Here is a 17374-nt window from a genome sequence, read left to right on the forward strand (position 1 = left end):
TTACTCAAAGAATATGATACATAATTTTGCATATTATTAACCTGAGTTCTATCACATTGAGTTGACCAAGATTGAAATAGGATGGGGAGAAGGAGGGCACAAACCAACGGAAACTATTTATGGAGGTTTCTACAACAGAATACAGTAACAATGAAACGAACAAACTCAACCATTTTTGAAAATCTCATTTATTCATTATAATCGGACTTGTTCGTGTGGAAGAAATCGAACATTCTGTTTTCACTGAATGAATGTTTGGGTATATAGTGATACATTGTGATATAATGAAAAAAAAAATCACCAATGACGAACCAAGAATTGAAGAACTAAAACAACAAGAATAATGTAAACATGTAAACTTCAGGAGGCGCGGTGACTCAGTTGTAGAGTGTTCACCTCCAGTGCGTGGGGTCCCTGGTTCGATCCCAGCTCGCGCCGTGTGGACTTTGTGGTGGACAAACACCGTGCTCACGGGTTTTCTTGGAGTTCTCCCGTTTCCTCCCACTCTTTTCATTCCACCATTTCATTCATTACTTATCATCACCGTCTCCTTTAGCCTAACCGGCATAACCGTGCGACGTAAAGCTCAAAAGATTTCATTTCAATTCATTTCATGTAAACTTCACATTTCGAGTGAGAGTTCCTTCAAGGCTATAATGGTTAGCAAATGTGGAGGATCAGAGATCAACTTTCGGAAGTAGATAATGTTAAAATCCCAGGATTTCATTATAGCCTTCGTGCTGAAAAGGGGTGTTGAACTCCAAAGCAACCAACGAATCATCAAATTTCGTTCACAATAGAAATGATTTTTATGCATGTATGTTTTCATTAGTCACTATTAAGAACATGGGCGTCCTAAAAAGTTTATTGAAAAAATGCGGAAAATATACCGGCATTATTGTTATTGGGAAGACAGTATACGTTGATAACGAAACAACAATTTTGTAATTAAGTTTGCTGAGCTTTACCAATGATATCCATGACTTGATTATCGATGACAGCGATGTTAATTAAATGTCCACTGAAGAAATTACTGCTTCATGGTAGTGTCTTCGTCAAACGTGCCCACTTTGACTTAATCTCACGCTCACTCAACACATGAAATTTCGACTTTGTGCGATTTTGACAGGGGCAGATCCAGGACCGATTCTGGGGAGGGGGTTGTCATACTGCTACTTTTAAGGGCTCCAAACTTTGGGATGGGTTTTATATAAAAAAGTTTCATCTTCTGGGGGGGGGGCGATCGCCCCTCCCCCAGATCCGCCCCTGGGTTTTGATCGAGTAAGTTTCAATCTCGTGAGCCTGAACTCATGAGCTCGGGCACCATTAGTCATAGAGACATTGATTCCATAATAAAATGATTTTACAAATGTTGATTATAGCCCGACAAGAATGATTTGACCCTTGCCCAATTAGAATCATAGCTAAATAATACACCATAACAAACCGTCACATAGTCAAATAATAAAAACAAAGCTAATGTCTGTTACACGTGCAACTAAAGCTCGCAGATTTCCTGTTAGCTTACTGGTGCATATCAAAATAGTTCAGAACTTTTAATTATTACTTTTATTATGAAACAAACAAACAAACATACAAAACAATAACAAAATAATACTGGTATGAACCTTAACTTTATCTCAGCAATCATAGAATGAAGTGTATGAACCACTTTTTATTCAAGAAAATATTACATATTCTGTGTCTCTTCAATTTTACTCTTCTGCATATAATGAAACTGTGTAATATGTACTTTTATTTACTTTCTGCAATAAATGTGCAATTATAATTTTCCGTTGAATTTGCGTGGACATCTGTTGGATCAAAGATTACTTAACTTTCACCTAGATGGGAGGAGACACTTCCTTTCTCATAGTATCCTTACTGCTACTCTCTTTTGTTACCACACATTCTCTTAGTAACTACCAAAAGGAACTTCTCTCGTTTCAAAGAAAAGAAAAGAAAAATCATCTTTATCCCGAAGAGACCACGAATACGACCCGCGCACGCAAGGTGCAGTTTTGTGGCACAGACGATGATGACCCTACCCTTCTCGTTCCAACTCCTTCTTCGATCAGGATTACCACTTTCTCTTTGTACAAAACGCTCCTGCGTTCACTTTCACCATCATACAAGATACAAGTAACACACACCTTGCTCCAAGCTACCTATCAAGCGAAGGAGACCGACCCGTTCATTCTGCTTCTCAGCAATAAAAGAAATGACACCACAATCGGTTGCAGATCGGAACAAGACAGGCTGGACGGATAACTTGATAAAAGAAAAACCTGAATACCCTCTGGCGGTCATGACACAAGACCAAAGAAGAAGAAGATCTCTATAATTATAGCAGCTACACGATTGCTTCCTGTATTTAGCTGATCGCCACTAGACAAAAACAACGTCTAACAACTTGCTGTTTAATTCCAATCTAGAGGACTTAGGTATGATTGGAGATACCACATGACTACAGACTTACAAAAGAGGACATATTTAGATTTCAAAAAAAGAGGACACGACATCTCTCTTAATGGGTATAATGGGTTTAGAAGTAAATGCAGAGAAAGCTAAATACATGGAAGTTCACCGGGATCGTAATATGGCAAATTATGGATGCGTTAAAATATCAAATAATACTTTTCAAATATCTGGGATCAATATCACCAGACCAAAATCATATCCACAAAGAAATTAAATGTCGACTGAAATCAGGAAATTCGTGTTATTATTCAGTTCGAAGTATTTTGTCGTCGCGAATTCTGTCGAGGAATTTAAAGCTTAAAATATATAAAACGATAATCATGCCTGTTCTGTTTTATGGTTGTGAAACATGGTCGCTTGAGGGAAGAACGCAGACTGAAAGTATTTGAAAATAAAATCCTGAGACGAATATTCGGGCCCAAGAGGAACGGGAATGAGGGAAAATTCATATCGAAGAACTGCATAATTTATACGGTTTACCAAACATCATTACGGTCACCAAGTCTAGGAGGCTCAGGTGGGCAGGTCATGCAGCCAGAATGGAACAAGGTAGGAACGCTTTCAAAGTTTTAACTGGAAATCCAATCGGAAAACGTTCATTAGGAAGACTTAGGCGCAGATGGGAGGTTAATATTAAAATGGATCTCGTAGACATAGGAATACAAAGTAAAATCTGGATCCAGTTGGCTAAGGATTGAAGTCAGTGGAGAGCTTTTGTGAACGCGGCATTGAACCTTCGGATTCCATAGGCCATAGGGAGAGAGAATATATTTAAGTTAAGCACAACTGCACAAAAACCATGAGTGAGTGGTTAGCTTTAGCGCTTCTATCGGGAAGTCCGGGATTCAACCCCGCATTCGACCATTTTGACAAATGTTTTTCTTAATTGTATCTGTGAATGTAGAAATAATGCGTGTACTGTGAGTTCTGGCCGACTTCCTTTCTTATTGTTTCTAAATCGTTGTTATTACTAATTACCAGCAGTGACGGATTTGCGAAGGGGGTTAGGGTGGGGATGTTTAACGGGTGAAGCTTGTACCCCGAAATTACAGAATTTCTAAAACAAATGAAATATTTGGTATGTCTTTACTCATAAACTTCAAGCTCTTCTCAAATGAAAATTAGGTATTTTTAGAAAACTACACATTAATACGAAAAACCCCTCCCAAAATACTTTTCTAAATCCGCCACTGATTATCAGTATAAAATGGTCTTCAAGGTTGTATCCGGAAGGTTATTGCTGAATATACAAACAAAACGAAACGAAATATTAGTTATGCTTGTACTCATAAACTCTTAAATAAAAATTAGGAAATTTTAGAAAAAAAAAAAAAAAAACATTATGCAGAGAAACACCTCTCAAAATACTTTTCTGAATCCGCTACTGACTATTTGTATAAAATGGTATTCAAGTTTGTATCCGAAAGATTATTGCTAAATCATTGCACAGCTACAGTATAACAAGAATGTGGAAGTACGCTTTGACAGATATACTGACAAACATACGCTCTAACGGATATATTGAAAAACAAAAGTTTAACTTATGTGCTAGAAGCTAGAGTAGGCCTACTAATCTCTAGGAAATAAAACACGGATGACTAAAAGGAAATGATGTAGAAAAGAAAAAAATGTCGATAACTCAGAAGTTAAAATAAAGTTAAATATCTTCTACAGTTGCCCTCAAATACTACGTACTTTATGTTTATTTTAATTCATAAAACATGTGTTCCATCCATCATGATGGTGAATCCCAGAGCGAAATATAGCATTTAGGTCATGAAATCTTATTTAACTTTAGAGTATACTATAAGAAAGCTATTTAAATAGAAAAATCATGAAAATGAAAAAAAGCGAAAATTTTCAAAATTCTTGTTTCCCTCCCCCCCCAAAAAAACAGCTTTTTATGTGCAAAAAACCATCGATTCAAAAAAGCCGGCTTTTTTGCATCTCTATGAGGATGTAAACAAGGATCTGAGAATATTGAAAGTTAAGAACTGGAAAGGAAAAGCAAAGAACAGAGAAGAATGGAGGCACCTGCTGAATAAAGCCAAAGCCCACCCAGGGCTGTAGAGCTGTAGGTAAGTGAGTTGTGAGTTTTAAACCTACAGTTTCAATCCTGTTATGCCTTTCTGTGTCGAAGTCCTGGAAAATTGGTAATTTGTCCTAGATTTTTTTTTTTTTTTTTTAATAGAAAGAGTGGAAACCCTGTATCATGTTCCGGTACAAGAGGACGTTTAGTAACAATAATCATAATGAGAATTGTACCGCTCCTTTCAAATTTTCCTCTTAGTTTTGGCCTCTTACTTTCTAACAAAATGAAAATGTTTTTCGCAGAAGAATCAAAATACGAAAATTTTAAACTTTAACATTTGGAAAGGATGCATTACAATGAATTCCAATGAATTAAGATTTGAACATATTGAATGGAAGAACGAATTTCACGAAACTAATCAAACCATTAATGAAGAGGAAGAGAACTGGGCACAGGCACAGATGAAAAATGCAAATATACAACAAAGAAACACAAAAGAGGATACAAACAAATTGTAATGCATAAAGACTGAATGACTACTAATACATTCATTTAAATTCATATATATACGTATATTATGTTTGTTAATTACTTTATTTACTCCAGCTTAAACGATTGGATGTGACGCTAAATTCACTTATCAACTTTAATTGTACTGTAATATGTTCCTTCTTGACTAAGTGCATGCTTTCTGTATATGTGGTTCCAGTTTCGATCACCGGTGGTGCATAAACCTTGGGATAAGAAGAAGTAAATGTTGAGGATATAAAGACTATTAAGTTAATTGAAAATGAGCAGATGAGGTGATCGAGCCTGTTATTTAGTGGTTATCGTTATTCGAATATTTAATGGTGTAACTGGTTATAGCGGTTGAATATTATTGTAATCTACGAACTAGTCATATAGAATATACTATACATCTCTCGCAGCACTTAATACTTGCCAACAGAGGAATTGTAGAGGTTGGTTTATTCAAAATAACGAATGATCAAAAGGTGTTTTACATTTTTTTTAAAGCAAAATGGGTGTCTAGTTTCTACGAGGGTCATCGCAAAAGCCATGGCAACTATACACATATTATACATATGTTCTTTTTCTACGAGCAAAGCAAGAAATTCTGAAATATACAAATGAAAGATAGATACCTTACATGTAGGGAGCTGGATGAACATACATATCCCCGTAACAAAATAGCACGAGAAAAATGAGTACAACGAACTGTTCGTTTCATACGTGTTTTACCTCAATTTACAACATTACAAGTACAATAACAATTATGTGTAAAGCCAAGGAACACATACTAATGGCATCTAGAGTACTTCGAAATAGTCTCCCACAGAATCCACTAGATGCCAGGATCATGACGCCACAGCAACGTGATATGGACGAACTGTGAACACACTGTCCTACTCCCACACTTTTCTCCAACGACACTTACGTCGGGTTATTCGGGAGAAACGACCTGAACGTCTATACGATGTACTCTCATCCTTCATGACAACGCGACAGCCCATACGGCAGCTTGTATGCAGAGTATTCTAGCTGATTGGGATGAGAAGTTCTCGAGCATCCACCATATTCACAAAGTGATACCTCATACAGAAACTGAAGGAACTATTGCATGGAAAATGCTTTTAGACACGTGAAGTCATTGCCACTGCAGTGAGCCGTGAAATCAGAAGATTCGCTCCAAGTTAGGCCACGGGCATTCGGCGTCTTCCACATCGTTGACGTGGTGGATTCTTTTGAAGACTAGTTCGTCTTTGGTCTTAATGCATAATTATAATTGTACCTGTAATTGCATTGCATTAATTTTTACTCATGATATCCTGATGGAGATACATATCATCATCATACAAGTACCGTTTACAAATGCAATAACCTTCCATTTGCATATTGCAGAATTTCTTGCTTCACTTCCATTAAAAAAATAATAAGCCACGATAGTTTTTACGGTGACCCTCGTATAACTGGTAAATCAGTATAGCATCTTGTCTTTAATCTTTAGTTCCGTCTAATCCTGATAGTACCTTGGATTCTAATCCCTTTACCCTATTATCAAATAACCTACAACGATTCAATAGGCTAACACTAGGGGTTCAGACTAGATCTCAATTGGAACGGTAAGACGCATAACCTTCGTGATAAAGGACGTTAAGCTTAAAGAGTGAGCACTTGTTTCACTGAATATTGTAGAACATTTCGAAAATATATTCTTAATGTATGAATATATATTTTCATGTTAACGCTTTTTAATGAGAAAGAAATCGAATGATACGTATTAAAAGTCCACACCAGTCAGGAGACAACTTTTCCATGAATCAGCTAAACGGGAGAATATAAGTAGGAGAACGAATTTAACACATTACTAATACATATTATAACTCACACTCATATTATTTAAGATATTTTCAACATTGATCCTTCACTGCCGGCAATTCCCTCCAAAGTATACCTATCCACGATGCTTACAGCTAGAACTTCAATACGCGGCAAGTATTTTTTCAGTGCCTATTCGTGAATAAGCGACTATATACTTTCGGTGCGCGTGGTCGTGGGTTCGATTCCCGCTTGGAATACTTGTCTCGGTAGGTACAAACTCAAGTACTGGTTAGGGTCCACTTTAAACAACAGGCTCCGTCTCAAACAGCCTCGGGAGCTCCTTCGTGGCTAAGCGGTTAGCGTATGCGCCTTTGGCGTGGGAGACCCGGGTTCGATTCCCGGCGGGAGCTCATGTGGTTCGGATTCCACGTTAATCAGTAGGTCCACGTCTCATATAGCCTCGCTGCTGAAAGGGACGCTAAGCTAAAATCAACTCAACTCAAACAGCCTCGGTGCTGAAAAGAGACAAAGACAGATAAATCAATCAAGTATTTTTTCATATATTTTTTTAAACATGTTGAAAGGTTACTCTCCACTAAAGAAGTATTCTTTTTTCTCCGATTTTATTTCAAGATCATCCTCTTGTGTCAAGTGTTAAACTGTTTCTATGTAAGTACACACGTACTTTGAAGATTTACCGTCAAACCACATAAAAGTTGGTTTCACTCAGTCAAAATCCAGACAAATAGCAGAACAACGACATATGGAAAACATTATGTTAAATTACAACTCCCATGCATTTTTCTTAAAAACTATCTTCAGTTAAAGGACAACTAGCTAGACGATGGTGAGTTGTATAGTCTTGAGAACTGCCGAACGGAAGTCAGTGAAGCATGAAAGTTTGTGTTTCATCCATCTTACTTTACAGTAAAATGAATTACCAACTAATTTTTACAAGATCGAGCAAGGAAAGAACCGGACGAAAAGTGAATTTCTGATGCTATCAGCTTTTCAGTGACCAACTCTTTAATTCTTGATTCCGTTATCTATAAAACTGTTTCTTGCAGCACAAGAGTCCACAGTCACGAAATGATGTAGATTTTCGTTTTAATAATAGCGCAATAAAAGCCAATGACTTAACTGGAAGTTAGTTAATGCAAGCATATGGCACTGAAAAGTAAATGATTAGAGCTTAGTCTTAAACGTCAGAAGAAAAAAATATGATCTTCGTGTGTAAGTGTACACGTTTCAAGTCAATATACAAATACCATTATTTACACAACAGTTTCCCAGGTGCTACAACATTCTTAAGTAGGTTAATCTGAAGTACAACCAGCAGCCTGCCTTCTGGCTCGAGCCTAATATTCCGAGGTATACATATTCTTTAAAATAATAATAATAATAATAATAATAATAATAATAATAAATGAAAATACTAAACAATTAGAGGCATATTCTGAATTTCTCATTCCCCGAAATAATTGTTATGCCGAACGGAAAACGAATAAGTATTAGAAATAGCAGGGTAGAAGGGAACAATTTTATATATATGTAATTAATAAGAGAGAGGAGAAAGAAAGAAAACAGGTTGGAACATTGGCTGAGAAGGAACTCTTTTACGATGAATGTGGCAGAAGGTACGATTGGAGGGAAAAAGAGGGAGGCTACAATTGATGCACGATATTAAAACAGAAAATTTCTACGTGAAGTCGACGAAAAGATCTCCTTAAGACTATGGCGCATGAAAGTGTCTCAGTTTATAGCAATAACTTACTACATGACCATGATTATGACTTACCATAAAGATCACAAACTGGCCTCATGAACATCACTTCCAGATAAAAGCAGAAGTATCATTAATAGAAAGGAGGCAATTACTCTTAAAGTGCATCAGTGAAACAGGGGGTCGAGAAATAGAGCTGAAACTTTTAAACTTTGAGTATACAAAGGCTGATTCACTTGTATTGAGCCGAAGTTAATGTGCAACTGTAACGCGGATGCGCAAACTTTCGCCATGAGATTGCCACGAGGCAATCTTGTTACTCATGCATTGTGGTCGAGCGTAGTCTGATGCCGCCGAAACTGAACATATTCTGGGAGGAGTTCATTGTAGCCCTTTCCGACGCTAAATTCACGGCATCGTGCATTGTAGAAATGTGTCAAGTGTGTACGTTTCGTGTGCAAGTCGTGCCAATATGAATAGTATTATACGGAAATATGCGGCACAGAGTCCTGGGCTCAGCACACCGACGTGAGCAGCTCGAAGCCGGCCTCCCGTGAAGAGGGCCCCGCCGCTATTGCGTGTGGTTCGGCGTATGGCGACCTCTGAAAATTCCTACACACATACACGCACAGCGTGTGATGGCCAGCAAACGCCGCACATCGCAGGCGACAATCAACCGTGCCATTCACAGGGATTTATGCCTCACGGTCGTTCGCAAAAGCAGTGTGCACACTTTAAAACTGAGTCATGTGGCTGAGCGGAAAAGATACTTGAGGCTGTATAATCATCATCTTGAGGGTGATCGGTGGAAGTTTGTTGTTATCCTTGACGAGGCGTGGATTTACCTCACAGAGAGTGATAAAGTTCGTGCCATTACATACAGACCTGTTGATGCCACGGCTCGAAGCAGGTTCTTCCACCAGTACGCAGAGCATTTCCCAAAATAGGTTTGGTCAGTTTATCGTACAGGGTTAAACAGCGTCTCCGAAAGGTGGAGCGAAAGATCAAAATCAATTCTGCACATTACCATACTCATGTCCTGACTGAAATATACCAACATGAAATCAGCATTATACGGATATGACAAGAACCAGGTTGAACTGCACTAAGACAAGGCATCCAGCTACACGGCGAAAACATCGCTGGAACTCTAGCATTGTAGGGAAAAGCGAACTGGAAGTTCGGCAATTTCTTTCTCTGACATCCCTGTCAAGAATCCAGATACCACTCAATGGACTATTTTGCTTACGGATTTCTCAAGCGGAGCCTCTCACATCGTCGAGTCCGCACCCTCTCCGGCTATAGAAAGCCTGAAAGAAGGAGTGAGATGTAATGACCATGGTGCAGCTGCAACGCAGTCTGCTGCAATGAAAACTCCGATGTTGGACGATAGTCAGTAGAGATGACATGCACATCAAACACAACCGGCGATGCAAACAGGGTATTTTGTGACAGATTCAAATTCGGCTCAATATAAATTAATCAACCTCAATATAAATTAATGTACATTTTAATCAAAAACGTACCAATAGAGCTTCGGAGGCTGAAAACCATTGTGTAAGCTCCAAAGTGGTATTTCTTGTGGCAGGTTGGGATATAGCATGACAATTTAGAAGGGGAATGATGTAATTTAAGGGATCTGAATAGACGTCTCTTTCCAAGAGTGAAATCAAGAAGATGAGAACTGCAATTAAAGCAGACCCTAAAGAACTTTCCGGTTTGAATATTGATTTCAAGCGTTTTTACTTCGATCGGTCTTCTAATCAACGAATACGAGGACTATATGCGAGAGCTTCAACACAAGGATACAAGACTGTCTATACATAATTAAAGTTCTAGCTTCGTTGAAAGTGGAAAGGAAATAATGTTATAGAAATGGTGTCGAGTTGGCCATTCCGTTCAAATTTTAATGCAATTACACACGACATTTGTAATGTTAGTATTTATGAAGCACATACATGTTACCTACATCGATGATCATATCACTATCTCCCAACCAAACGCAAAGTTGATTATTTCCAAAACAAAACGAAACCACCAAGCGCAAATCTGTTTTCAGTGATAAATCGCAATCATAATAGCATTTCTTTATGCAATACCATAAACTTCACTTTACTTGTACGTTAACTTAAAACTAGGATGATTCAATATTGATTTTGATTACTTTGCTATACATGATCTTACACGTTATGTCATGCCAGCATGAACAGTATAGCTTAGGTTTAAACCTATTATGATTTATGTATAGACCAGATATCAAATAAATTATACAACGAACGAGAAAAATATTCATATTTGATTTTATGTTTCAATTTGAAAAACAGACCATTCGTGCTGGCTGGAAAAGTAGTTTTTCAAGATCACGATATTTTTACATTTGTGTAAATACAAAATTACAAAAGTATTTGTATGTGTAACGATTTTTCCGTACACATATTGTCTTCTTTTGGTATGTATACACATTGGATGGATTTTAAAAAGTGAAATATTTCTAGCTTTATGTTTCATAGTTATGCCCTGTAAACTAATGGAGACGGATGTCCAGTCTACTCTATTCTCTGATGATTAATAAATGATTATAAAATAATTGTGAACGAGAATGTGGGAGGAAATGGAATAATTCCAAGAAAACTTATGGACACAATGTTGTATACTACAAACTTTCATCGTCTGGGATCCAACCACGGAGCTCTCGTAACAGAGGTCAGCGTTCTACTACTGAGCTACCTTAAAATTTCGTTGGAGGACGAGAGCTGGAGCCACACATCACCCCTTTGGGTAGGCCTTGACTGACAATCCTACTGTACTGTATGTACTAACGGAATATGGTATTACGTATATATTTCCCTGGGGAATTACACAGAAAAAATTAGCTACTTTTGGACAGTCATGCCGTAAAAGATGCAATACATAAACTTACCTTTCATTTAAGAAAAAATACCAAAAAAAAAAAAAAGGTTTATCACTATTATCATGATATTTTAACTTGTATCTCTCCTACGTGTGCATCCGCTGACATTAATGTATTTGTCACCATTACTATCTAACTTGCCGTCTGCGATTTACTTCTAGTCTACTCTCTGATGGCAAACTTCCAAGTTACTCCAAGAGACGAGAAAATCGCAAGCAATTTTGTTCGTTTAACAACTGCTGGAATTCAGAACAAAATTCACAACAAAAACATAGTTTGTGAAAGTAGTTTAATAGAATGAAATAAAAGTGCTAACTCATAACTTTGTGGAAATTGTTAGGCAATTATTTCAACCACTAAGTTGTTTCACATCTATTTTTGTCACTCCAGTAAGAGTAACTGTTCCGTTACCTAGTTTTCTCACCGTTAAGTATTCCGAATTATTAGAAGAAGCAAGGAAAACCACTCTAACGTAGTCCTAAATACAAACTTCAAAAGTTTATCTTTATTGGAAGTATAATTTTAGAAATCACACTTTTTACTTCTAACTTTGCTAGAGTAGGACAACACACACACACACCACACATATTCCAAAGAATTGAAGCTACGGATTGAAGCAGAGTAAACCTGTACAAGAATGGGTAAAATGAAATGCATTTGAATCTTTGGTATTAATGTTTGTCCGTACATGCTGTATACTACCGATGACGATACACAGAAGTGAATCATAAAGGAAGAATTTGTGACAGGAAATAGGATAACCCTACGGACAGTTGTGTACTACTTATAGTCTTGGAACGTAACCATGGTCCCTTCGTATCAGCTATAAACACTCGATCATAGAGCTACAGAAACGAAATTCAATAAAAACTTGTTTGAAAATTAGTATTAATACACAGACATACTTTTAATCTACAAAAGTTGCTTCTCAAGATTTAAGTTTGAATACCCTAGAGCCACGGTTAGCACCACATACTAAGACACAATGCACACAATTTAGAGGCTTTTTGGGCAATTTTTTGATAAATTTCATAGAGACAATGTTGAGGGATCGTTGTTCTCAAAACTCTTTTGCTGCCAGGTTGGGACTATTTCTGGTTAGTGGACTTCCTTCTAAACCGATCTCCTGTCCTAGCTTTAATTACTATATCTTCATAACGTAAATATAGATATAAATACAGATTTATCAAATATTGGAACAATGAAATCTTGTAGTACACGTAAATTATTAGGTACCTAATGATGACAGTTAAGATTAATACTGATTATACATGTGATTCTACCATTGCATTCACCGTCCTTCTCACGGTTTCCTTGGGAATTATGAAATTGTTGCTGGGAAGCAAATAGAGGAGCGAAAGAAAAAAACTACATACAAAGAAGAAAAAACAGGAAGGCAAACGACTTCCTCCAATGAAAGCTACGAACTAATGCAAATTAATGTTCTTTCACACGAATCACGCCACTCTCCTTTCGGTCTTATTCTAACGATGAAAAATGTCGCATTCCTCAGGTATGGCAATGACCTACAGGGACTAACGTATCATCTAAGTTTCCACGTAGATGGAAACATAAGTAATCCAAGTTAAAACAGCTCTTTCTCGCTTCAGAAAATACCTTACAATTTCTTAACAGTTTGGGATAATATTCTAAGTATTTTTACTAGGTAGAAGAAAAACCTACAAAGGAAACAAAATATATGTTTTCGTTTCGTATACATGATCAATGAAAAGTTTACAGTATAATATTAAAGTCATATTAGGTATTACAAAGAAATTCTCATCCTTTATCCGAAATCGTTGGCACTAATTCTTCAACAATTTATCTATCTCACTGTATGCTCCAGATGATGATACTTCCTCATGAGCTAAGAAACATTCATAATTCATCTTATATTCCTACAGGTGAAAACAAACCAGCAAATAAAGTTCGTAATGCTACATTCAGTCCTGTTATTATTAGGGGGAAATATTCGAAAATTCAAGGAAACGTACGTTTAAATGTCAGAGACTGTCGCACTAGTAATATGAGAAGATCACATGCTTCAATGAAAATTGTATTAACTTATCACATTCTCAACAAGGAGAAAAGGGTATAATGATACTGAACACTGAAATCAGAATAGCAAACGTCAAATCTGTCTTTTTTTATTTTAAGTTATACATCTTGTAAACAGCGAAAAAGTAAACAAACAGTAATTTCTATATTACACAGTACTGGTTAGTTAAACTTTCGAAACCAAAGAATACTTGTATTGATCAATGAGACACAATTCTGAACTTTGGAATGAAGAAGACAGAGTTCTTCCAAAGGAAATGTGTGGACCTTGAAAAATCATCCTAGCGAAGACAAAATTCCAATATGAAAAATATATTACACAATATCCTAGTTTAAACTTCGTATTCACTTCATCCAAAGCTGTTTATAAAACTGTTTATGCTATCTGGTATTACATTTTTAGTTTACAAGCCAAGAAATTTTATAAGCAGTAGCGGATTTAGACTGCTACCAGGGGGTCAACCAGAACCCAGATTATGATAAGCATATTATAAGTTTATTACAAACTTTCAAAAATATATAATAATAGCTTCAAGTATTTCTGACACTAAAATAACTGGGGGCATACACCCCCGGTTCCGGGCTAGATCGCCACTGCTTATAACTCAAACTATAACGATTTTGACTTTTATTTCCAAAATACTTTTCTGTTTATTTTCGTAAGTAGAATTATCTCCCCTCTCTCAAAAGTTTTAATATGAATTATGGAAACCACGTCTAGCAATCTCCCGAGTACCCATATTATTCACCAAGCACGGTTAATCAAAAGTAACGATATATGGTATAGATTTTCCCGTTTCTCAGTAGATCCTAAGTGTTAGAATATGGTTTAGAAGTACTTAATATGAAAAGCTTGTTGTAAAGATATTAATAATCCATTAAAAGCTATTCGCTAACTTTGTTGCAAAGAAATTATAGAAGATTCGTCGTTATCCGAACATATAGTACGAGATTACTATATAGACACATTTTTGAAATCACAAAACATAATTCACTTGGAAAAATCGGGAGTTTGCTATAGATAAGACTAAGTACATTCTACCAAAAAAGAAAACGATAAAATCTGAATTTAATAACCACTTTGCTTTCGAACAAACAGTGAAAAGCTTCTCATTCAATAAACAGCCTTGAATCTGAGATGAAACGGATATATGGGACACGTAATAACTACCGTATTTCTTACATAATTACAGCGACATTTTTCACGGATCACAGATGACATTAAAATAACAATCTCTCTTATTTCTTTAAAATAAATAATCAAAATTAATGACGTAACAAAACGAAGTTCTTAAGGTCCTTCGGTGTGACTGATGTAACAACTCAAGGAGGTCCAGAATGGCGTCCTTGTAACAACCTATGACTCGTAGAAAAGTAAATTTGTCAGAGCCACTTTTCTTACTAATGACGCCGGCGAATTTTGTTTACCAGAATCCCCACTGATGTGCATCATGACATGACACACAACGTAATGAGAAAAGAAAGGACGCTAACGCGTACAGCTACAGAGATCAACAAGAAAATGAGGTAAACACTCTCAAGTGGGACAAATGCTTCAAGAATGCTATAAACATTTTACTACCATCATGAATGAAGGACATAACATCCTATGGCTTAAAATTTGAAGAAAACACTGAAGTATATAAGCAACGCATATGGTAGTAAAATACCAGGTTTCCAACATCCACCAATGAAGTTTCATAGATCGCACCTTACACTTATTAAGCAAATAATTAAATAAACCTAATATTAAACCTTATATTTGGTTTCTGTACTGGAGCTATCAGTAATTCATTTTTTAAAAAATAGGAATGAACATACAAGGTGTTTTACATAAAACGTCCAGTACTTACAAATCACAAATGGCGGGAGTTAAAAGGATTAAACAAATTGTTAAATAGCAAAATGCCAGAATGTCAAAGGGTGCATCGAGTGGAGCATTCTGCTTGCATATCATGAGACCAAGTGGGGTTACCCCGAAAATAGTAAGATATTGTGATTTTATACAGTATTAAAAAGAGCATAGAAACACAAACTATTTTACAAAGCACAGAAACACAAACTATTTTTGTACAAAAATGTTTTCAACGTGGAGCACGTTTACGAAATAGCCACTATTTAATTGTGAACTGTTAGCGTCAGATAAGTGATTTTTTTTCTACAGAAATTGTTAATTTTCCATAGTCTTTACAATGACGCATCAAATAACAACTCGCCATTTAAAATTTTTGGGTGATTCTCCAGGGTCCCATGATAGTGCCGCTATGTTGTAACCAGAACACTTCATTAGATCCGTTCTCTTATTACGTATTTTCTAACTCCATATTATATATATATATATATATATATATATATATATATATATATATATATATATATATATATGTGTGTGTGTGTGTGTGTGTGTGTGCGTGTGCGTGTAGTGTTAGTGTGTATCCTCCCTTTATCTCCAGTCGTTTGTAATTTATAAGTAATGGACATTTTGTCTGAAACAACTGGTATATTGTAGTTTCATTCAATTACCACCAACGCTCTAGCTCTATTGATCTACCTGTTCCCATGATATTACTGGGTAATACTCAATTGGTGACATATGAAGAAAATCTGAGGGGTTGGAGATGCGATATTTAATCAGCGCTGTGGAGTCAATTATGAAAAAATAATGAATTCCGGTCAAGGGAACCAGCAATAACATCTATGGAAGTTGTGATGTGCTGGCGATATCCCTTTATTTCAAATCACCGACTGACTGTCTTAAGCCCTTGAGGTGTCATGTCAAGGAGTTTTGTTGAACCACTTATGTCTGACACGTTTTGCAATAATTTTTACTCGTAAACAACACAATACCACGTCGTCGTTTAAAATATCTGCCAGTCTCTATATAAAAATATTTCCGAGTTCCATTCAAGAGCCTAATAAAAATTGCTCTAATAATTTTACCAATAAGATATGTTGACTTACCAACAAGATATGTTCTTCGGCATGTGCCGGATTATTACAGCACTTGTAGTCCATGGGATCTTTCGATTGATACAATGCACATTTTATATAACAAAAATTAAAGAGTTGATACTAATTTTATATTATATTTCATTAGCGATAGTTTGTACTGCCATCTTGCTAGGCTTGATGATCGTGGTTCTCATATAGGAGCAATTTTGACGTAAACAAATAAAAAAAACTTTTATAAAAAACAATAACGAACATTAAAAAAAGCGCTAAAAAGTGCTAAAACGTTACTATTATCAATAAAGAATATTGAAGAATCTACCAAGTAAAAAGATATATTTTCTAAGAACATATAGTTTCGATAGTAATTTATTAGACATTAATTTCTTTGACTTGGTATGGGACATTTTTTCTTTTTTTTTGATAGTAACGTTTTACTGTATTTTATTTTCTTCTTTTAAGCGTTTTGTTGACGTCTGTTAATATTTTTTATATTAAAATTTTTATTTTTGTTTTCTAGTGCATTTTTAAGTCGGTTAATACTTTTCAAAATCTGTTTTATATTTGCACTTTTTCGCTGCCTCGAAAGTTTAGGTTCATACCTGAACTAAAGGTAGGACACTACCTTCCTATAAAATGGGCCTCCTACGAAATGTGTAAATACACATTTATTTTCAAAATAGGGCTACACGTTACGGAGTTATACGATATCATCTCTGCCATCCAGTATGGAGTTCCATGGCTTAGCTTGAAAGACTATCAGGTCTAATTAAATTGACAGAATACGGCGGAGCAATACTCTATCAAAATAATAATAATAATAATAATAATAATAATAATAATAATAATAATAATAATAATAATAATAATAATAAATAAAAAATAAAAAATGGTGCAA

The 17374-nt window shown here is 35.9% G+C and overlaps 1 protein-coding gene across 10 annotated transcripts in view; it reads right to left on the minus strand.

The window, feature by feature from the left end:
* DIP2 (disco-interacting protein 2) overlaps nucleotides 1-17374 on the minus strand; it is a 298258-nt gene that overhangs the window by 237151 nt on the left and 43733 nt on the right. For 2 of the 10 annotated variants that reach the window (XM_081765443.1, XM_081765442.1), the window contains exon 1: nucleotides 11479-11500. The exons of the other annotated variants lie outside the window; for them this stretch is intronic. In XM_081765443.1, coding sequence (XP_081621569.1) covers nucleotides 11479-11485 — 7 coding nt within the window. In that variant the 5' untranslated portion in view covers nucleotides 11486-11500. Of the gene's footprint in view, nucleotides 1-11478; nucleotides 11501-17374 lie in introns of those variants that run through there. 10 annotated transcript variants of the gene reach the window in all.

Source organism: Thermobia domestica, chromosome 7 (genome assembly GCF_964235325.1).
Source record: "Thermobia domestica chromosome 7, izTheDome1.hap1.1, whole genome shotgun sequence".
Lineage (NCBI taxonomy): Eukaryota > Metazoa > Arthropoda > Insecta > Zygentoma > Lepismatidae > Thermobia > Thermobia domestica.